General features: G+C 27.1%; 1 protein-coding gene and 1 long non-coding RNA gene across 4 annotated transcripts in view; one reads left to right on the top strand and one right to left on the bottom strand.

Moving 5' to 3' along the window:
* LOC124817488 (src kinase-associated phosphoprotein 2-B) overlaps window positions 1-7393 on the top strand; it is a 33190-nt gene extending 25797 nt beyond the window's left edge. Inside the window, exons 4-9 of one of the 3 annotated variants that reach the window (XM_065804022.1) lie at window positions 2549-2656; window positions 4761-4895; window positions 5558-5775; window positions 5916-6060; window positions 6138-6182; window positions 6786-7393. In XM_065804022.1, coding sequence (XP_065660094.1) covers window positions 2549-2656; window positions 4761-4895; window positions 5558-5775; window positions 5916-6060; window positions 6138-6182; window positions 6786-6979 — 845 coding nt within the window. In that variant the 3' untranslated portion in view covers window positions 6980-7393. Of the gene's footprint in view, window positions 1-2548; window positions 2657-4760; window positions 4896-5557; window positions 5776-5915; window positions 6061-6137; window positions 6192-6785 lie in introns of all 3 variants that reach the window. The other 2 variants (XM_065804021.1, XM_065804023.1) reach the window with 2 other exon arrangements.
* A 1504-nt stretch (window positions 7394-8897) lies between these two features.
* On the bottom strand, window positions 8898-24173 carry LOC136084400 (uncharacterized). The gene is made up of 8 exons (XR_010640540.1): window positions 24042-24173; window positions 23861-23950; window positions 23246-23352; window positions 11828-12071; window positions 11334-11634; window positions 10888-11127; window positions 10390-10662; window positions 8898-10127 (listed from the first exon to the last, which is right to left on the bottom strand). It is a non-coding gene; the product is annotated as an uncharacterized LOC136084400 (long non-coding RNA).
* Window positions 24174-24439: the final 266 nt, after the last annotated feature.

Below are 24439 nucleotides of genomic sequence, written 5' to 3'. Positions count from 1 at the left end.
CAAAATCTTCATGCTTTAATTAACTCATGTGTTGTTGTTTGTGAAAGAAGAAATGGTTATTTGTGACAGTACAAATGTAAAACATGAAAAAGAAGGAAACACTGTTTCTGTTAAAGTTTGTAGTCACTAATCACTTATAAGGCAGATAATAAATTAGGGAATCACTTATAAGACAGATTTAAAATATAAAATCATAAGGATCTTCAAAATAAGTTATGATCTTTTAGGTTGTGCAATATTACAACTAATTAATGAGACAAAAATAAATCTTAAGTACATAATAACACCATAGCTGATGTTGTGAACAGTTCAAACTACTTGGTTAGGGTTTTTTTTTTATAAATATAGGGTTAGACTGAAAATTACTCATTGCTGTCATAACAGGCAGGATGAGAAGGGAATCCAAGGACTTTTGGATCATTACAAATAAATTTAGAAAGTACCAATTTGATAGCAAACCTCATATGCAGATCCAGTATTACAAAAAGCTCATGATTACAATTTTATATTATATGAAATTTTATCAAAGCATTTGCCCTGCAGTTGCAGGGATCTCTAGTCTTTTTCTCTCCTGGATACAGGAGATAACAGGATCCTGGTAGTTGACTATTATGATACTATTACACTAATAAGCATTAAAAATATTTTAACAAACTACTATGCCATTCAAAAACATCAAAAAGCTTGAAAACAAACTATTAAACAAACAAGAACAACTACTGCTTGATGCAATGAAAATACAAAATTCATCTGGTGAAAAACAGAGATAACTCCAGCGTTTTACCAATTGAATGTAGGAAATACGTATTATTCTGTCAAATCCTGGATTAAATGACATAAGAAGTACTTAAATCTAACGTTATTTTTCACCAATTGGTAGAGCTTAATTTTTTCTTCTAACAACCCGTTTAAACCTGAAAAATCAACTAAAAGTGGAGTTACATTGTTTTTCATCAAGATTTTCAGTTGAGAAAGAAGAGGAATTTATAAAAATATTATTAAAATGTTTTTTTATAAAAACCAAGAAATTGATTTTTATATTTAAAATATAAATTGCTGCATTTCATTTGACTGATTTTTTGATTCAGTTTTTTTGCACTTCAAATATGTTATTGTCGAGTAGGAGGAAAAATACAACTGTTTGCATTAATGTTCATTAAAATGATTTATAAATGTTCATTAAAATGTTTTGCAAAAGAGAACAGTAGTTAAAGTAAAGGAAAAAAAATACCCTGATAAAAACACCTAGTAACATCCTGGTTAAGTGAGAAAAAAAACACAGTTGTATAAACTTTAATTTTATTTTTTTAATATGTTTTGCAGTTTTAGAAAAGTAACTAAAAATAAAAAATAAGCTAATGATCACTATTACAGATGACATCATTAAATGTGTTTTAAATGTGTGACATCAGTGACCTATTATTTGCAACTTAATCCACATGTATTGATATATATGAATGATAGAATGATATGAATGTAGGAGTATAGTACTTACTTTGTAAGCACTAAGTACTAAATTTGATCTTCACCATGGCAATATTGCTTAACTAGTTTCTCTCTGTGTAGAGGTCTTTTTTGTCAAGTAACTACAATTTACAATTAGTAATAATAATAATAATTATAATAAGTATTCATAATAAGTAATAATAATAATTTACAATAAATAATAATAATAATTAGTTCATAAATTAACATTAATTACAACTATTATATATATTGTTTCTGTTTTCAAATTTATGTCCCTATTTTTTCCAATAAATTGTTGAAAACAATTTTTACATGAAGAGTAACAGAAACGATTTAGATTTTAAATTAAAATTTTCTTGATATAAGCTTTTATCATAAAGATGTTGAGTGACTATTATTTGTATAGTCATGTGTATGTATTATATGTATAGTTATATATATATATATATATATATGTATATATATGTTTAGTTATATATATATATATATATAGTTATATGTATATATATGTTTAGTTATATGTATAGTTATATATTATATGTATAGTTATGTGTATATTAGACTATGTATATTTATGTGTTTGGAATGTAACCACATACATTAAATAGGGTTTTTAATCTTTTTAAAAATATGTTTATAGTTCATTTGTTTTTAATTTATAGTTCATTTTTTCATTTATTTGCTTTAGTTTTATCATCGCAATGTTGCCCCCTGATTTCTAAACTCATGATGGTTGCTAGTCAAACAAGCGCATTATTTTTTTTTTTTTTATTTAATATAGAATTCTTTAAATTTTTTGTAATCCCCCCACCCCCACCCTTTCTCTCTTACTTTGTAACTCATCCTAGTTTATGTTTTATTGGTATTATTATTTCTCTTTTTTTTTCTGTATTTAAAGTTCTGTTTATATTAGGTCTAGCCAAATGCACCATTAAACAAAGTATTGCCAAATACACCATTACACAAAATATTATCTTATACTTGTATCTAATATACTTTTAAACAATTTTAGGTTCTAATAGTTTCATTCATTAAAAAGCTATTTTTATACAATTATTTATTAATTTTTTGATTTTCTTAGATAATATTTCAAAGACTAATCCTACTAATGAATCTCATACCATTAAAGATACTAACCGAAGTAGGAGCAAAACTTTAATTTCTGCAATAAAAGAGCTATTAGTTACTGGTCTGTATTTTTGTTATGAAATCTTGTGTTAAATATCATGAATAACCATCACAAAATTATTAGAAGAATTATTTATTTAAAAAAAAAATGTAAAAAAATGTCATGTTAATAAATGTATTTGTATTTATAAGTATTATAAGTAATTGTAGTTATAAATTTTAATCATTATTTTAAAAATTTATATTTAAAAATATATTTATATTTTATTTGTAGTATGTGAGATATTTATTATATAACAATAAGATATTTATTGTTAATAAATTTATATTACTAGTTTGAAATATTATGAGCAAATAACTGGTGATGCATGAGTTATTAGAAAAAACTAAAACTTTCACATCTTGTTAGCAAATAAAGATAAAACTTTGACAATATTTTTCTAAAATAAAGTATTTATGTTTGAATAAAAATCAATTATTTCTTAAATTAAAAATATTCAAAAAAATTCAAATCAATTTAGTTAGATTTAATGCAATTAAGATCTTCTCTGTTAAAGTTAGCTAACCTCTTTTTATCTAAATGCCCCCAAAAGTTCTCTTTTGGTTGTGCTTGCAATCATGTTGCAAATGAAGTAAATTTAGGGAATCTTTAGAGTGATGAGAACTTGAAAATAATTAATTAAAGTTGCCATGATACTTGTGAATGAATGTAAGAAGTCATATTTCTAAACATTCATCGATTAATCTTTGGTATCTTACAGCCTTAGAAGTATGAAGCAATAGCTCAGACATACATGTGTTACATACAGCACATTAATAACTTTTTTGGAAATTTCACTTTCTAGGCATGTTTTTTTGATGTCTGTGTAGTATTTTCAAGCAAATTACCACCTGCAAATTACCATAGCAAATTATAACCTGCAATCTACCACCTGCAAATTACCACCTGCAAAACATAAGTCTTTTTCATCATTGATGATTAAAAGTGATTTTGTGTCATGAAGCTGCTTAACAAGTTTTTCTGCTTGTTTTTTTGTTTTTATTTGTCATTTATGGTGCATTTGGAAGTCCTTTCATGTTTTCTGTATTAAATAAACTTTTTATTTTATTTAATCAACGACCAAATGTCAATTGGTTTACACTAAATTTAAGCCCAATTTTCTATGACTGAATCTTTTGGCTGTTGACAGGTCTTTTTAACTCAGCTTTCTTTTCTCTGATGTTGGATGACCTCAATGCTTTTTATCAAAAAATGACCAGTTTCAAGTTTTTTTAAGTTATTTTTGTATTTCATGCTACTCCTTCTTTATTGTGATTGACGGTTTCATTTTTTCTATATATTATGGTTTTTTACAAAAATAAAACTTGAAGATATTTTCAAAAAAGTTCTTGTTTTGCTGCATTTAACCTCATTTTTAAAAAATTCGTTTTAAATAATAAAATATACATTTCATTTTTTAATGCATATGCGTCAAACTACATTTTTAGCACTGCAACCCTACTCTATTAATAAAAAAAAAAATCTAATCATGACAAAAGTATAAAGAAATAATGTATGAAGTAAATTAGAAATAATTATTATGTTTATAGATAAATATTTTAAATTGACCTTTAAATTGTTAAGCAAATGTTTTGCTAATCTAATGTTTATTGAGAAAAACTGTGCCGGTTATGATGTTCTTATGATGTATTTTTATTGAGAAAGTGATGTGGATTATGACTTTCTCTCATGGTGGTGGCATGCTTAAGATGTATGGTGCAACAAAACAATTTTTGTATTTCCTACTAGTCCTTGTTTATATTTAAAAAAATTTATTTTTTCTGATACATAAAGTATCAAACTGAGCTTAAAAATTATTAATTGAACTTTCTAATTTAGTTAAGAAAAAAATAATAGTTTAAAAAATAATTTTTATATATATATATATAAATATAATAGTTTATTAAATAAAAATAATATAAATATTTATCAATGTGCAACACCATTCAGAACACATCATTTTGCAACCACTTTCTTATAAATTGGATTTAAATCAAAACTCATTAAAATTTGTGTGTTTTGGTTTTTAAAACATATTTTAGGAAATACAAGTAACCAGACCAGATAGCACAAAAGACTATTGTTTTTTCATTATGAACTTTCTTTGATAACTGTGTATGTTTAGATAATATTACAAAAACACCATCAATCAATTCATTTTCCCAAAACTCAATTCTATCTTATGAAGATCTTAAACAAAAAGTTAGTGAGTACCAACATTATTCTATATCAAAGTTAAAAGAAGGATCCACTGCTTCAGGTTTGTTATTTATCAACAATAATGTTTAATAAACAATGATTACATAATTATTACATGACTATTAAAATTACATGAACATAATGAGTCCATAAGAAACTGTTGATTCAAAGTTGTTTCAAATTTGTTTTTAATCAAATTTATAGATGATTATTTTGTAAGGTGAAGTAAAAAATTGTCAAATATAAATTTATTATACTAGAGTTTTATATATTGTTTACTTTCGGTGTTGTAATCATAAAAAATTTGTTTATAATAGTATATATTTTAAAAAAGCCTCTAAAATGTGTTTTTTGTAAATGTGTAACACTTTGCAAAATTTTGATATTTGTGTTTTTTATTATGGATTGGCAATAAAGAACAGAAGTAAAACCATTAGCTTAAGCTTTTTTATGGAGGGTTCATCATAGTTCCTATTCGCTAAGGCAATTTTTTCAACAAAAAAAAGTTAACAAAACTTACATAAACTAAGTTACACAAACTAAGGAAATAAGGGCCACAGGCAACAGATTATACTGTAAGTATGTTTTAAGTTTTCCTTAACTTATATTTTGTTATTTAAAAAAAATATCCATTTAGTTAAAAGTATTTATAAAAGTGTTTAAACACATTTAAAGGACAAAAATTATTTTTCAGGATAAATTATCTGTTTATATATATTTTAGGATACTTATTGAAGCACAAAAACCGGAGATTCGCAATCACTTGGCACAAACGATATTGCATTCTTAAAGAATATTTTATATTTTACTTTAAATCTGAAACTGATTTTAAAGAACTCGGTGTTATCATATTGCCAGGATACACTTTAACTTTATCTGCTAAAGAAAAAGGTCATATATTTATTTTGGAAGCAAAAGAAAAAGGAAGAGATTCTTATACTGTAAATTTTATATTATTTTACTTTAAATATATATTAAAATATATTAGTATTTTTTAAATATATTTTAAATTATATTACATTGATATATTAACCATAAATAAATTTACATTAGTGAACATTCATTTTAACTATTTTTCAAGTTCCAAGCTGATAGTCGTGATGATTTTGAAAAATGGCGCAAAAGTATTTTAGCAATAACCAACAAAGAATGGTCAAATGAACAGTTAAATGCTGTAGAGAAAGTGGCCACTGATAATGTTGATAAAGATGATGATAATGATAGTGGTAAGAATTTTCATATAATTCAATTAGTAATGGTAATTTAAAACGTTTTAATGTAATTTTTTCTTTTGAATTTTTAGGTAATTGTGACGGTTCGTTCAGTAATCCGTCATTTTCACAACAAGGTCAACAAGGTTAAATTTGTATCACTTATTGTTAACTTTTATTTATATGTGTGTATATATACATATATATATATATATATATATATATATAATATATATATATATATATATATATATATATATATATATATATATATATATATATATATATATACATGTGTATATATATATATATATATATATATATATATATATATATATATATATATATATATATATATATATATATATATATATATATATATACACACATGTATACATATATATATATATATATACACACATGTATACATATATATATGTATGTATACATATATATGTACATATATACATATATACATGTATATGTACATGTATATGTATATGTACATATATACATGTATGCATATGTATATATATATACATGTATATATATATATTTATTTTTTTGCAACTTTTTTTGTAATTTTTATTAATATAGTATAATTGAAATACGAATGCTAATTGCAATTTTATAAAGTTTAAAAGATTTGTTACTCTTTGATGATGGACTCATATTTGATGATGTCCATCATCATGATTATGATCATCATCATCATGATTATGATGGTTGTTTGTTTATAGAAAAAGGATTTTCTATTAACAATGTGTGGATTGGAATGTTTGATTGTGATGGCGAATCTTCTCAAGATCTTTCTTTTAAACGAGGCGACATTATATACATTTATGCCGAAATCGATATTAATTGGAGTATGGGTTATTTAAATGGTAAAACTGGACTGGTCCCTAACAATTATTTAACCGATGCATTTCGATAATTATTTTTATTTACATTATATTTTTTATAAATTATGTTTTGTAATTTTTTTCATACCTTAAAATGTTGTTTAAACTTTATTTTATTTTAAAATGTTGGATAAATCTTTTTTTAAGAGGGAAAGAAAAATCTTTTTTTAAATGCCCTAAATTATTACAAAACTTTAAATTTAATTCAAATTTATTTATGTTCTCAAATTTGTACATCAAAAATTTTGCTCAAACAGCAATACTTGAGCATTTAAGTTAACTGTCTGTCAATACAAGTGGTTTTTATTTTTATTTTTTTGTCGTGGAGTTTATATAATAAAAATTTTTTATTTTTTTAAATTAAATATATTTTATAATATATTTTGTATTTTAAATCATGTATATTTTATAAAGTTTTAATAACAATAATAGAATGAGTAAATATACATTAAATATAGTGGTGCAGGTCCCCCTCTTGCCTCTGGCACTTCTGGTAAAGTCATGGGACTAGAGTTACTAGAGCCAAATTCCCTTTTTTTTTTTTTTTTTTTTCTTAAAAAACTTTTACATTAATAAAATTTTTTGATTTAAATTTTTTTTTTTTTTCCCGCCTCGTCATACATCCACCCTCAACTGTAAGATAGACCGCTTATATCTGCTTTTGGACTGGAATTAAATAAAACAAGTTTTTGTACATAAAAATTTTAAATTTAAATAAGAAAAAATTTTGTCATGGAGAATGATGCTTTTTGAGATAGTAAAAATGGTGATTTGATGCCCCCTCTAACTCCCATGGATATACCTGGTGGCCAGGGGACATTTTGAATTTGTAGCTCTCTCCTACATCTGTTTTTTGATACCAAGTTATAAGCATTTAGATAAGAATTGACTAATTTATAACAATTTAAGTAAAGAAAAACTAAGTTTTGACCACAGTTTTTATGTCACGCACGCACACACACACACGCATATATATATATATATATATATATATATATATATATATATATATATATATATATATCCATCATTATGAATAGATTATTATTAAACATGCATCATTCCGATGTGGATGTGTGTTAAACGCGCATTATTTTTATGTGACCCAATTGGGCACATTAATACAGGCCTAAACCAAACACATAGCCTGTCATAGGAATGATATATGCCTAGTTGTAATTTATTGATAATAGAAATGTTTCTGTTATTAGTTAATAATATTATAATTAAATGGTTTATTTTATACCTGCAATCTTTGCCAACAGTTTTAGCAGGGAGATTTTCCTGCATGATTAAAATGACCAGCTCACTTTATTATTAATTTTCCTCTTTCTGGGTTATTCAGACACTTGAATTTAGTAGAAGTTTCATTTATTTCGCCGTTAAGAATATATACAAAGTACAAATATAACAAAAGAAAATGGCTGGAGCAAGAAGAAGGCATCAATTAGCCTTATCACCGAGCTCCATTACAATCGTATTTTACAAGTTCGTAAAATATTAAAAAACCTTTACAAAACGTCAAGTGAAAGTTAAGGTGATCCTATACCATCAAACTTGTGTCGCTGACGTTTAACCTTAAAATATATTTTACTGCATATAATAAAATGCCCAGATGTAAAAAAATTTTTTTTACGGGGTTAATAAACCATGTTGGGACCCGAAATACCCCAATTACTGTTTCCTTAATAACTTTTGAACCATATTTACTTATTGAATAGAATTTTACAAAAAGTTTTGTATTACTATGAAGAACAACTTGAACTGAAATCAATAAAATTTATTGAGTAGTTAATATTTTATAGATAAACGACAATTTATATCAAAAAGTGACTATAGTTATGTTAGCTCTAAGGCCAAAATTTCAAAAAATACAAAGTAAAAAACTGCCATTTTAGTTCAGGTTGTAGATCAAACTTAAATGAATAACTTGGGAAATTTTTAGGTCAAGCTGTAAAACCCAGGAAATTTTATTCTGGAAACGGTGACTAAAAATAGGCTAAAATCAAAAACTGAGAAAAACGAAAATAAGAAAATAAATAGAAAATAACAAGCATCAAAATAACATCACACATAAAAAAATTCTCAAAAAAAAAATTAAAACACTCAAATAAAACACTCAAAGTCATTTGTGTTTGTCTGTTCTAAGGGTCTGCGTCTCGAAACTTTTCTTATTACGATACGATAAGATATCGGAATGTGCGTATCATAAGTTTTTTTATATTACGATAATATCGTTACCAAAACATTTGCAGGATAAAGTTTCGATATTTATCGATTCATTACGATATTTATCGTTCAATTACCATAAATATTGTAACTCATATCGTAACTCAAACGATAACGATACTTATCGGTTCATTACGATATTGAAAAATATTAAAATTTAATCTCAAAGACAAGGTTTATTGAAATCACTAAATCACTATATGGCAAATTTTATAAACACTAAGCAGTGAAATAGACCAATGAAGCAACTTAGGCAATGAACCAATAAGTTAGTCATTCATTTCAACTGCTAATGCAAGAGTTGAAGTAGAAGGTCCCTGACTTGAAGCAGCTGAATTCTCAGAGTCATTGGTAGAAGCCTCTTCAAACAATTCTTCTTTTTCATCCTGACTTGTTAGAAACCATCTTTTGATCTGGATCTTAGGGTAGTTTATCTGAATGTACAACAATTTTTCAATTTGTTCAGGCTGCAAGTTTGTTCTTTTATAAGAGACGATTTCACCACCGGCACTAAAGGCTATTTCTGAAGATGCTGAGGAAGCAGGTACACATAGCCATTTTTTAGAGGCTTGAGCAAGGAGAGGAAATTTGTACATATTTGCTCTCTAAAATTCCAGAACGTCCACTCCAACAAACCCTGGGAGTTTTTGAAATATTTCCCATTTAGTGATAATGTCCGACTTTGCAGGTCTCCGACTCAGCAACTCTCCTCAGAATAGGCAAAATTTCATCATAAAGATTGAACTCATCTTCTGAAGGAATGACTGGAGCTAGTTTGGTGTCATCTTTTTCAGGAATATCTCTAATAAAGTTGAGGATACGACGCATTTTTACAATGCTTTCCAACATCATAAAAGTTGAGTTCCAGCGTGTTTTCACGGGAGTGATGATTTTCACAAATTTCAACTTATCCTTGCCAACAACATCACTGTTATCAAGCAACAGCTTTAGCTAAAAATTAAAATAGAATAATAAGAAACATAACATAAAAGGTGATTAGTACTATTTACTATTATTAAAAACTGATATTAACTATGTTATATGCTTTTACTTTTTAAGTGTTAACATTTTATCAGTTATTAATGATAGCTACCATTAAAAAATTTTGTCACACAAAGTGTACTGAGAAGTTTAAATTGCGCTTGTATTGTATTAAACTATACACTAAATTGCTGTAAAAGCTAAATAGGATGTTAAACTAAAAACTAGTTACCGCTTTTTAATTCTTTGCTCAGAAAAAGATGACTTGTGGCATCTTGAACTTAATTCAGTTGCTCTTTGGATTGCTTTGTGAAGATCCAATCTGTCAAAACCTTTTGCTTCTTTGACAGTTGCTTCAACTGCCAAATTCAAAAGATGATCAGCACACAAAAGAGATGCATCTACAAAAATGCACTTGTTAATTGTCGCCTTCAAATTAGCGGCTGATTCATGGACAAACACAACGGAAAAAACTCCATTATTTCAAGCCAACTCTGAGACATTCCTGAAAAGCAAAGTAAAATTAGTTGTTTGCTTTTTGATATTTTAAAGTACAAACTAATACTTTTGTTGTTGATTTAGATATAAATAAAAGTATTATTTGTGCTATTAATTTTAAACTAAACGGCGGGTTTTGCTTTTTTGTAACAAAAAGTTATCTAAATAATTCAAACGGTTAACTTAATTTACAGAAATTTTAACCTAATAAAAACAAAATACTAAAACATACTTATCCAGACAAAGAGCAATGGCTTCAGCTGTATGTTATCCGGAAAACGGAAAAACTCTAATCACAAACATCTTTAACTGGAAGTCTTCACTCACATAGTGTAATGTACTGGCTTGGTATGCATCATTGTTTCTGCTTTGCCAGAGGCCAGTTGAGATTGCAAATCCAGTGGTTTTTGGCAATGCCTCCTTTAGAATGTCATCCACACAGATTTTCACATTTTTGTACAACAACGGCAACCTATAATTAAAATAAAAAATTAGTTATTATTGGTATTTCTCGTTTCATATCAATTTGGTTACCTACTAAGAAAACCAAAAAAAAAATGGTGTGGATTTGTCTTAAAAAAGTAGCTTTTTAAAAAATTTAGTTCTCTTGGAACTCCCATTGAATTGACTCGCCACCCAAAAATAAAATTTATTTAAAACAATTAAAGTTTTGCATACTTGAACCGGGAGTATGTTGTTGCAGCCTTCACATTCATTTTTGGGTTCCTGTAGTGAACAAAATCTTTAAAAGCTTCATGTTCAACCAAAGAGAATGGCAAATTTAAACGGGCCAAAAACTTGACAATTTCAATGTCTCCTCTAAGCTATTCACGGTCTTGTGGCTTGCATTTGACCCAATGCTTTAGATTTTGGACCTTTTCTGCTGATGGTTCGGAAATTCTTCCTTGTTTAACTTTACTGCCTAACACTAATGGCGTCTTATCATCTCGGACCTGCTCATAAGCCTCGTCTTCATTGTCTAAAAATCAATATGAAACCTGTTAAAATATCTAGTATTGAAACATTCATCAGCATTTATTGAAAGTTATTGATATTTATCGTTAAATCTTGTTAAATCTTGGTATTGTAATAGTAATAATAACTAACACATATGAAAATAACAGTTAATATTTAAATTAAAAAAGTAAAAACGGTTCTAAACTTTATTGCACCTGTTCTAACTCATCAAAAGGAACATGGCGCTTTTTCTCCAGGACTGCAAACTGAACAGGATGCTTCCTTGTCAAATGTGATCTCATGTCAGATGTGTTTCTGTCCGTCAATTTGCAAATTGCAAAACAAAACTTGCATTTTGCAGTAACAAGTCGCTCTTCATCAGGTGTAGTACTGACCTCTTCATCAAAGTAATTCCGAATTTCGATCCTTGGCCTTGGCATTCTTCAAAATGTTGTTTAACTACAATATTAATTCAAACAAAAATTTTAACATCTTTCCTCATAAAAAAAAATTTATTTGAGGAGCGTTATAATGTATATCTAAGTAATTTAAAGAGTATTCAAAAACTTTTTCCCAGAGAGTTTTTAAAAACGTTTTTATTACAATTAGCCAGTTAACTTCGGTTCAGTAGAACCGTAATTGAAACCGTAACCAAAACCAAAAACAAGTTATTTTTAAAAAAGTAATCACGAAAAGAAAATAAACTATTTAATTGGTGATTTTAATTTTGATTGTTTACAGTATCACGTCAAATACAACATTAAAGAGTTTTACAATGACTTATTTAAAAATGGAGTGTTTCTCTTAAAAAAGGAATCATTAAATGCGATATCATAGATCATTTTCCAGTTTTTTTCTCCATAAATACAGATATTAAATTAAAACTAGATAAAAAAAATAGCTTTTGTAAACGCATTTATAGCAAAGCAAATTTAGCATCATTTAATGACCAATTATCAATGCTTCATTGGTACCATATTGATCATTTTCAGGACGCCAACTTAGCTTATAGCAATTTTCTTAAAACATTCTATGATATTTATGATGGTATTTTTTTTAAAATTGAAATAAACCAAAAGCTTGAAAAAATAACATTTCCATGGATAACCGATGTACTAAGAAAATCTTCCACAATTAAACAAAAATTATATATTAAGCACAAGGAATCCAAATCAGTTGAAAATAAAACCATTTACAAAAGTTATGCTAGAGAGTTCGAAAGACAAAGAAAAATTTCAAAAAAAAAAAATACTATCTTGACTTACTTGAAAAAAAAACAACAACTCAAAACGCACTTGCTAAGTTTCAAGAGAAATCGCTGGTAAAGCTAAAACAAAATCAGGCGCTTTGCCTAACGGTATTAAAGTTAATGATAAAATTTTATATGCTTCAAAAATATTTTCCGCAAATGTTTATTTATATATACGAAATTTGTCAGTTCTTAAATTAGGACTTTCTTAAAGCATAGGACTTTGTTAGGTCACACCACGGTATGTTTTTATTTAAAAAACTAAACAGTTGGATTGTTCTCCTAACCGCCTGAGCCGTTTTTAACAATTTAATCTAAAAAATGGCATTCAAAATTAGGCGATTATTAATTTTTATCAATATTTTTATCAATAAATTGAGAAAGTATATTGCAAAATAGCTTAACTTAACATTTAGTTATATCTAATACAAAATATTGTAAATTATCGAAACCAAACGATATTTCATCGGAACGTATCGAATCATATCGAAACTCAAAAAATATCGTTATGCATTTTTTTGCGATAAATTATGCGATATTTATCGCTAAAAGCAATACTGATATCGTGCGTATCGAAACCCAAACGATATTTTATCGGAATCATATCGGATCATAGCAATTGATATCGAAACCGATTATCGTAAAAAATATCGGTTGGTTTCGATATTTCGATAACGATTCGCAGATGCTTATTCTGTTCATCAATAAAACCCTTTCTTTTAACTCTTAAAATTTTTTTTTTGCTCTTTTTAGGAACTACTTGACTTCTTTTTAGCTTTTTTTATTCTAGATATATCTCGTTTTGGACCATTTATGCAAAACGAAGCTCCAGGAGTAATGTTTAAAAATTAAATACATTATGAAGCCCATTAAAACCATCATTAAAATGAATAATTGCTAAACAACTAATTTTAATTATTTTTTGACTGCAATATTAACTTTTAGGGCATCGAGACCAAATTATTGCATTAAAGTGATTCATTGACATTCTGGGTCATTCCATGCAAACATTTAATAAATTAACTATCAGTACTTAGCTCCATAAAAATTGGTTTTAAAACATCTCTAATAGCAGCAGGCAGTGACAATTTAAATTCATATTTTAACCTTTTTGCTTCATTTAGCTAGTGTCATTTGCACCAACTATTATTGGTTTTTAGACAATATAGATGTCTTCGAGCTTTAGTATCCGACTCACTACAATGAAGCAAAACTGGAATAATTGCTTTTTTCATGCTATAAACTTCAGAGTTTTGTCTAATGGACATGCCAAAGTAGTTTTGCAGTAAGCTAATAGCAGATTCAGTTAAGCGCCCTTAATCCAACAAGTTTTTTCCCATCTACTAAAATTTGTCCTTTCATACTCTGTCGTAGTGAACGTAGTCTATTCCCAAGTCTTTTTTGTATGTGACCAACATATTTAAGTTTATTAATAACAAAATCTTCCCCATATGGCTTACTCTCTACAACTTTAAGAAATGAGCTACTGTCACCATCTCCAACATAATTTTTATAGCACACCGTTTTGTTGAATTGATCGATGAAAAATTACTATAGCTCCTTGTGTTTCCATTAAGCCTGCTGAGCCCTTGTGGTTTATTGAGCAGTTATGGCTGCTGTTCCATATTTGGTATTCATTTGGTATTCATTTGTTATTCATTTGTGCCTTTTTTATTATGCTATGACAGACAAGCTTGCCTTTTTTTTGAAAGTACTTTATAGTCAATAAACTTATTGTTAGTACGAGATATTGCTGTAACAACACCATTAAGAGATTCATGACCTCTTTTTTGTCATGTCCCATCTAGAGATACAGTACATTCAACAACTTCATCAACATTGACTTTGCATTCCCTAACTGCATTGATTATACTTTCATTAGCAGTAGTCATGTATAAATCTAACATTTTGTTGTTAATTTCGTTATAAGCTTTGAGATTTATAGGATCTGTTAAACTTAGTATACGCGAAAAGATCTGAATTGATGCATGACCTTTGCCAATTTCTCGAAATGCCATAACATATCTAGTATTAATGTCAAAACATTTTTGACCACTTTTATTTGGCAAAATAATTTCTTTAGAGGTAAAAATATTTTTACTCCATTGACAATAAGTACAGGAAAGTCTCAGTTTATTTGCCCATCCTTTCTTTTCTGTTGTTAAATTTTGAGTACATAATCCCATTTGATTACATTCTGGGTAAACTGAATACCAATTTACTAAATTAAAACAAACTAAATGAAGCACGAGGTTAACATAGTTTTGTTCTTGCAAAGTATAGCCAAAAAATGAGTTTGAAAGTTGACAAGCTATACTTTAAAAATGCAGTAATAACATTTTCAAACATTCACTTTAGCAGTGGGTAAAAAAGATCACAGAAAACGTTTTTGATTTTGAAAATGCCGTTGCTAGGGGCGTAACTACGGAAAACAATTTCAGCACTTTGTTTAAAATTAAAAATATACCAACTTGTGCTCTGAAAACTTTGTGGGTTATTTACGAGTAATTTTGGTAAAGTAAGAGTGAAATATATTAGGAGATAAACCATGTTTTGACTCAAACATTAGAAGCATAACTTGGTAAATGTTAAGTTTATAAATGTTGAATGCATTAAGTTCCATTAAAAGAGATTCACCATTAACAGTTCTGTTGACACCAAAAATAATACTACTTGCATGTTTTTTTTTGCTATAGATTTTTTGAGGCTTCCCATAATTGGTACTTCCCAATGCAGTATTGCAATAGGAAAGATAACTATGAATAAATGACAAATATATAATTTTTAAAGATCCATAATTAAGAAATGGTTAAATTTTACATAACTTTGGATATTTTAACAGATTTTGTTTTCAATAGATTTAATATGATATTTCCATGATATATTTTCATCAATTATCACTCCTAGAAAGTTAACCGTTGACTCTCTTTTAATAACTGTTTTATTCATGAAGAGATTAGGTAATTTTAAAGAAAGGTTATCTCTGCTACTAGGTTTGTGGAATAAAATAAATTTAGTTTTCCCAACATTTACTGAAAGTTTATTACTTCTAATCCAGTCATTTATTTTTAATAATTCTTCGTTCGATATTCTAAACAGGTCTTTTTTATTATCGTTTGAATAAAAAAAATTTGAATCATTAGCAAATAAAATAACAATAAAAATTTTGGATACAAAATATAAATCATTTATATAGAGTAGTAATAATAGCGAGCCTAAGATTGATCCCTAGGGAACACTACAAGTTATAATATGTTTTTCTGTTTCATTTGCTGCATATATTATGTATTGCTTTCTGTTTGACAGGTAACTTTTAAACTTTTTTAATTTTTTTTATAAGAATATCATGGTTAACAGTGTCAAATGCTTTTAACAAATCAATAAAAACTTCTAATGTATAGCAATCATTATTGAACCCATTGGATATATAACTTATAAGCTCGCATGATCCGTTGAGTGATTCTTTTTGAACCCAAATTGTTTATTATACATTATATTTATTATACATTACATTGCTCTCAGTTAAATAACTATTAAGTCTATCATACATAATTCGTTTGAACAGTTTTGAGAAACATGGTAAGACAGAAATAAGTCTATAATTAGACATATTTGTGTCATCGCCAGATTTAAAAATAGGTATGATCTTAGCAATTTTTAATTTCTCTGGTACAATTCGGGATTTTAGTGAAAGATTAAAAATGTAAAGCCATTTAGAGATACATGTCCACGTTTTTGCTATGTGCCATCAATCAAAACACGACAAGTTCCATAATTCATAATCTTTTTATCTACCTTACATTGATCAAATGCTGACTGTATTGCTTTTTCCATGCTCTTATTTTCAGCTGCATAATAAGCTGCATGAAGCTCTTAATTGAACTATAAGTTGGTTCAGATGACCCATACATATTCATGCATCATGTAAAACTAGAAATTGTTTTGCGTCCTTTTCCTATTTCCCAAAATGCTTTAACAGCCCTTACATTTGCCTTGAATAAATTTCTCCCTTGAATTTCAGTGGCAAACATTCTTTAGAAGTGAAAAAACAAACATTAATTTGGCAATTGTAATAAAACGAGATATAATACATGATGATATTAATTTGGAATAAAATATAATAATATAAATAATATTAATTTGGAAGCTAGTCCCATGCGTGAACTAAGTTTGTACCATAGTGTCAAGTCTATAGAGATACATTCAGAACATATGGCTGTCTGCTCTATGAACTTTTTTAGTGATTGAAAGTCAATCAAAATTAAATAATTGTTTTCATCAGTGAATGAAATTTTAGTTGCAACTTTTACTTCTCTTTAAAAAAAATTTATTTGGAAAACTTGCAACATTTTCTGAAACATTTCTTAGCTGTGTGTTGATTATTTCTAAATTTATTTTTTCTTCTCTTTCTTTGATAATTGGATGGATTTCCCATTAATTTCAAATATAATAATGAAAAACAATAAACTTAATTTATTTTCAATAAATCTTCTTTTAAAATAAGGCAAGGATTCTAACTACTCAATAATAAAACCAGCAAATACAATGCTAATACAATACAATCAAATGTGCTTGATTTTTAGGGCATGTCTTTTAGCCAGCTAATAATTTACAGAAAACAAAAAGCAAATATAATATAATGTGAGAAAAACTACAAACATCATAAATTAGTGTTTAAACATAAAAAAATTAACAAGAGGAAAAAAAATAAATTTAGAGGAAAATAACTGTTGCTATGATGTTGCTAAGGGGACTTTTTTTTATGTATGTAAAAGCACAAATAAACTACTTATAATTAAAAATATTCAAAATTTAAACACCCAGCATGAAATTTAAATACTTAGCATGAAATTTAAACACCCAGCATGAAATTTAAACACCCAGCATGAAAGAGCAAAAAATTCTTAACAAGAAACAGTTGTAATAAATTTTTGATTTTTTTGTTTTTTTTAAAACAGACTATAGAAACTTAAAGGCATAAATTAGGAGATCGCTACGAATTATGTAATTAAAATTTGAATTTAAGTAAAGAAGCGCACCACCTTTTTTTGACTCTGTTGAAAAATGCTTAATTTTATATCCTTGTATGGTAATGTCAGTTATATTAGAATCCTCTGCGTATAAGTTAGACTCAGCAATTCCTGCCACCATGGGAGGAGTATTAGTGGTACTAAGAAGACTAGAGAGATCATTGATGTAAAATGGGAGAAAAAATATGTCAAGATGAAGATAAATTTTTGTACAAGGATTAATAGATTCATTTAGTTAATTTAATGTCAAAGTATTTGTATTCAGTTGTTGGGATAAACAAATTGTTCATGTTTTTAAATAAGTTTTTTAAGTTAATTATGGGGGTTCATGAGATTTTAGTTTATAAGGAGGATTCTTGCTGGAAGGAGTTAACAATAAGTTCCAGATCAGAAGGCTTGCCGAATGGCATATTGTTTAATAAACCGTTTGGGGCTAAACCATTCAGAAGTGTCATTGGAAAGCTTGTAAGTATGTATGTAAAAGAAGCAATTGGATCGCTCTATTAATATTTTTAATTTTTTTGTTGCAAAATTTGTAATGGTGATAAATGTTTATAACTTAGATGTAAAACCTTTTGTAGAATTGAAAAATATAGGATGTCAAAAGATAAATTAATCAAATAATATACATTAAATGAATAAATAGCAACAGTACACACAGAAAATAGATGTTGCGAAAACCCAATAAAAATGTTTATCACCGCGCAACATTCAATTTTGGCATTTGACTCACAAACATTATTGTTGACTAATCTCAACATTATATGTTGTGTAAATTAACTCAACATGTTGCATTTTGAAAACACAAATGTTGAGAAAAATTACTTTAGCTAGAACTGTGGTGTGAGCAACTTTTTTTAAATTCTGTCTTTAAATACTGTGCTTTTGCCAAATAAGCTTAAAACTAAATTTTTTTTTAAATTCTGCCTTTAAATACTACGCTTTTGCTAATTAATCTTAAAATTGAATACAGTCATTAAATTTTAGTTCTATCAAAGTAATAATGTCTAATGCTTAGGAATGGAATAAATTGAAAACAAAACAAAAAAACTGCAATATTTAATTCGATTTTTTATTATTAAAATTAAAATAAAATGTTTTATGTTCTATTTTGAAACGTTTATATCAATGCGTCCATAAAGTCTGATAAAGCAGCAGCTTTTCTAATTAAATTTTGCATGTGCATAACATGTTCAAGCAAACCATATACTGGCTTTATTTTACGAGGACAGGTTAATAAATAAAATGTTAAACAGATTAAAAAAAAAAAAAAAAAAAAAATATTTTAGCAAAAATTTTATTGCATGACAAAAACACGCTGCATCACAAACTTTGATAGCCCGAGCATCCAATTTGATGTAAAAATTTGTTATTAGGGCGAAAAATTAGAACGTTATTTGTACTTGCTCATACGTTTTTTTTTTTTTTAAATTTACAAAGAAGCGTCTGCTATAGGGACATTTGTTTGTTCCTCTATGAACAAATAAAAATAGATTAATCATTTAAACCATCGTCGTAGTATATTTAACTAGTCTGGAAACGCGGGCCGTTTTCTTATAACACTTAGGGGGTGGAATGCAAGAAGCGAACTTGAGTCAAGTTCGACTTGAACTTTACATTGTAACCAATAGCGGCAGAGGTTTTTTTGAGGGGAAAACCCATACTCTGCCGCTATTGGTTACAATGTAAAGTTCAAGTCGAACTTGACTCAAGTTCGCTTCTTGCATTCCACCCTTAGGTTCCTCTTAATACTAGTGCTTAGTCTACTTTAGAGTACAACAAATTGTAAACATTATACTTCGCTATAGTTAAGTTGCATATCTGAGGTAAATATTGAGATGGCAGGAGCAAATTGTGTTTGTTAAGTTGCATATTCTGGGATAGTTTTGTTAAGTTGATAGTGTTTGTTAAGTTGCATATTCTGGGATAAATATTAAAATGGCAGGAGCAAATTGTGTTTGTTTTGGTTATTCAGTTTCAAGTTATTATTTTGGATTGCATATATATTTCGTATTCCGAATAAAAATGATAAATATAGCATAAAATAAAAGCATCAACTGTTGATAAATGTAGTTACGTGACAGAGGCTGTAGTGGAATGAATATGCATATTCAAACCATATAGCTTATATCATATAAGCATTTAAGTTATATGCTATATGAAAATACGTTATAGATGCAAACATTTCATCGACTGTATAACTTGATGGATGTTTATAGGTATAAATGCTTAGTATCATATATTCAGAGTATATTGATTTAAAATGTTAGCTAATAGAGCTTAATAAACTCTGTATTCTATATAAAGTTTACTTAGCTGCATTAGTTGATAATTTATGTATCACTCTTTACATTATGTTGGTGTCTTTTCTGGAGACTAAAATTAGGTATAATATCTGGAGGCAAAAATCAGGTACAGTTTTATCATTTTAGACTGTTTAAAAGCACTTATTACTGTAAAAATGTTTTTCTATTTTTATTAAAATAGAAAAACATAAATATTTTTCTATTTTTATGAAAACAGAAAAACATTTTTACAATAAAAAACTTATTCAGTAAAAAAAAATTAGGATTTTAAAAAATACTTTAAAAAATAGCTAGTATATCTTCTTAAATTAAAATTCAAAAGCTCGTATATAAATTTTTGTTTTTATTATGCTGTATTGCAATTTATATAATAGCAAATAAAAAAGATATACTTGATGCAATAAAGATGATGTAAAAGTCTGCTACCAAATATTGCATCACTAACATACATAAAACAATACTTAATTAAAAAAAAATTACAATGTATTAAAAGAAGATTACAGAATTCTATTTAAAAATCACTGTGTATTAAATTGTTACATAATTTTATTTCAAATTTTGATTTTAAGTTTAAGCTACGATTTTTCTAATTTTGTTGAATGCAGAAAAATAATATCTCAAAATCTAAGGTTATCTTCAACTAAAATAAGATATTGCATGTTAGTTATCTAGTTTCAAAGTCAGCTGTAGTGTATGATGATTTACTTGACTAATCTAGCTGACTTTCATAATTGGTGCCACTGCATGACAAACGTTTCTTTTGCTTTAGAAAGCAATCAAAATTTGTAAACTAAATTTCTTAAAAGTTGTTGCTTGTAACTTGCAATGATGTTTCAGCAAATCGCAAGTTGTTGAAAAGGCATTTTAAATGATTTCTTTATACCTAATCCACCACATTAAAATAAGACAACTTGTTACTGTCTTATTTAAATATGATTTATCCAACTTAAAACATGGAGAAAAAAAAGATATATGCAAGGATGGTACGTTTTTACTGTGGAACCATATTGCTGATATATTCTATGAAGACAGAGAATGTAGTAATAAGTTTTTGTATTTTACCTAAACTTTTGAGCATATAATGTCGACAAAATATTTATTAAAAAGTATTAAACTTGCTGCCTAAGTAATAAGTTTTTGCTGTATTAAAATTTTTATTACATTATGGAATAGCTTATTTGAAAATTATTTTGGACACTAACAATCACTTAGTGCTTGCAATGATAACCCATCTATTAATGACTGGCTTCAATAATAACAAAATAAAAAAACTAAAAAATTTTTTTAGTAGCTGGAAATGTAATGCATTTAGCTACATGGGTAATATTAAGTGGTAGTAATATGGTACTAAGTCATGCCAAAAAAAGAACGATGTTATTAGATATGTTCAAAACTAAACACTTTTATATTTGTAAAATATATGTAAAAGTAGTGCTGTCATTATTATTTTAAAATTAAAAAAGACAATTATATTATTTTTATTGTTCAATTTTGTATTGTTATTTTATTATAAAGTTAAAACTAAATACCTTTTATATTTGTAAAATATATGTAAAAGTAGTGTTGTCATTATTATTTTAAAATTAAAAAAGACAATTATATTATTTTTATTGTTTAATCTTGTATTGTTATTTTATAAAGTTCCTACATCATAAAACTATCAAATATACATTAAGTATTTATTTTACTACTCTTGGAGCTAATTATTTACCAATAATATTTTTAAAAAATATGTGGCTATAAAAATAGTCGTTTTAGTAGGTTCAAATCATCTCACATTTTCTTTAATGTTCTTGTTCCAAAATAGAGGGTGTTTTTTAAATGATGTTCTTTGTATATCAATTTAGTTTGACTTTTTAAAATCTTGAAAGCTTTCAGGTTAACTTTTGCAAAATAAAATCTACAAACTTGTATATAAAGTGTAAGGTGATCATGCATATTTAGCAGCAAGCAAATATGATAAACACTGCTCAAGATACAATTTAGATATGTTAGAAATAAAACCAATTGTAAAACTAGAGGTACTAAAAACATTTCCACTAGGTTATCATGGAATGTTTTGCTTAGTAATGAAGTGGGGTACACGCTTAAATGTTATAATATCATTGATAAAAGAGAGTCAGATAAACAAAGACAAGATTTTGTAATTCATGAAAGAAAAGTACAATTTTGGAAAACATGAATGAAAAGTACAATTTTAAAAAGAAATAGTTTTTCCAGAAAATATTTTGAAGAATCAGCGTTACAAAATTTCAGCATTTCCATCAAATGAATCAGTTACATTTTTACTAGGAACTTAGCTGTAATGACTTCTTCTAATGAAATACTTAAAATATTTATACTTGATTTTAAATTTTTAAATTCAGCTTATAGCAGAGTACCATTTATCTGAAGCAAGCTTTTCTGCAATCTAGATTAAATAATATTAAAACCTAATAAGATGAAGAATAATCTTTGCTTTCTTTTATTCTTTAACAAATGTTTATCAGTAAACTTGTCCTTTGTTTGGCGTTGAGGTGACGAGACACCTTGTGATATACATCGTTTCTTGCAAAACAAACACATAAATATTCTTTCTTTACTTTGGTTAGGATAAATTAAATTAGGTAGTCTACTGTTTGAACTAAAATTGAGGTCTGTCTCCAACAAATGACAACTCAATAGCAGTTAAAACAGCATCGAATTCATTCAAATTTCCAAAGTCTGCGCCACAAAAAGTCATTTTAAAAACATTTAATGCACTATCAGTCCGGTCACCAAATAAAGTTTAAGTTATTTTACAATCTATAGAAAACGGCCCGCATTTCGAGACTCGCTAAATACTATGACTTATGTTTAAACAACAACTTTTAAAATATTGCGTGACAAGGCATTTTTGAATGATAAAAAAGTACCTCGTTCGTATCAACTTTTAGGCTTTGTTGCAGTGGTGGTATCAATAGGTATGCCAACAGAAAAAATGATAACTCAGTCTTTTTATCAAAAAGAGATATAAAGTTAATTCTATATTAATTTGGAATAGTTAAATAACTCTTGAAACTTGCTTACCTTTGTATGTATAGATACATTCTGAACATTTGTTGCATAGTTATGTATTTAGAGTAGAGAAAGAGAGAGAAAAATTCGCCAGTAATTGCTGCAAACTCCTCGTTTATCTAAAAAATAATGATATCAAAAATATTAAAGTACAACAAAAATCCCAGAAATTTTATGATTAGTAATAACTTTTTATTAGTAATAAAAAAAACTTATTTACATTAAATCTCAGATCAACAACAAACTCATCTAAAAAATCAGATGAGTTTGTTGTTGTTAGCAACCATTGTCATCAATGTTTTGTTGTTTATGGCAACTATTGTCATTAATGTTTGGTAAAGCATTACAATTTGGAACTCTACAAAATTTTAATGAAACCATACATCTACATTTTCGTAACAAAAAAGTAATATAAAGATTTGATTTTAAAACAATAAACTTTTTCTTTTTTAAGTCAAATGCTTTTTTATAAACAAGTTTCTATGATAATTTTGTTGCAAGTATTGGGCAAAATATCCAATGGCACCTTTTGCACAGTTGGTTTCTTCCTTTAAAAAAAGTTAATGCTAAATTTTACAAGTTTTTTTTTTCAAGTATTAAAATTGTGTTACAAATTCAAAATTATACCATTTAATGTTTACATATCCGATTGCTGGAAACATCATGACAACGCTTTAAGCCATCTTTATCAATCCTTTTAAGTTGGGATCATTTGGGCTAAATAATTAAACATTTTACACTAAAACATAATATTTTCAAACTTCAAAATATATTCTTTTTCTTTTAATTTATTTATAGGCTTACTCACATTAAACAAATTTTCATGAGATATTTGTTTACAGCCATAAACTTTAAAACACGCTCTGGTTTTGTGTAGTAGATACCTTATCTTAGCTTTTTAACTATTTTCAATTCTCTTTTTGTATAGTTACTTAGTAAATCTTCAACTGCATAAACCTGCACAATGTTGTTATGTATGAGTTAATTTTATAATTATACATAAAGCTGTATAATTCCATGACTTAGACTTAAAATATGAATTATATATAACTCACTTTTGCTACATTACCTCAGCAAGGCCGGCGCAATGGGTGTGTGTGTGTGTGTGTGTGTGTGCGTATGTGTGCGCGTATGTGTGTGCACCCGTGTGTGTGTGAATGAATGTCATATTTTTTTTAAGTCGGCAAAAGTTGTAATGACACCCCT

The sequence above is a fragment of the Hydra vulgaris genome, chromosome 08 (genome assembly GCF_038396675.1).
Source record: "Hydra vulgaris chromosome 08, alternate assembly HydraT2T_AEP".
In the NCBI taxonomy this organism is placed as follows: Eukaryota; Metazoa; Cnidaria; class Hydrozoa; order Anthoathecata; family Hydridae; genus Hydra; species Hydra vulgaris.
This window is presented reverse-complemented; position numbering and strand designations above follow the sequence as displayed.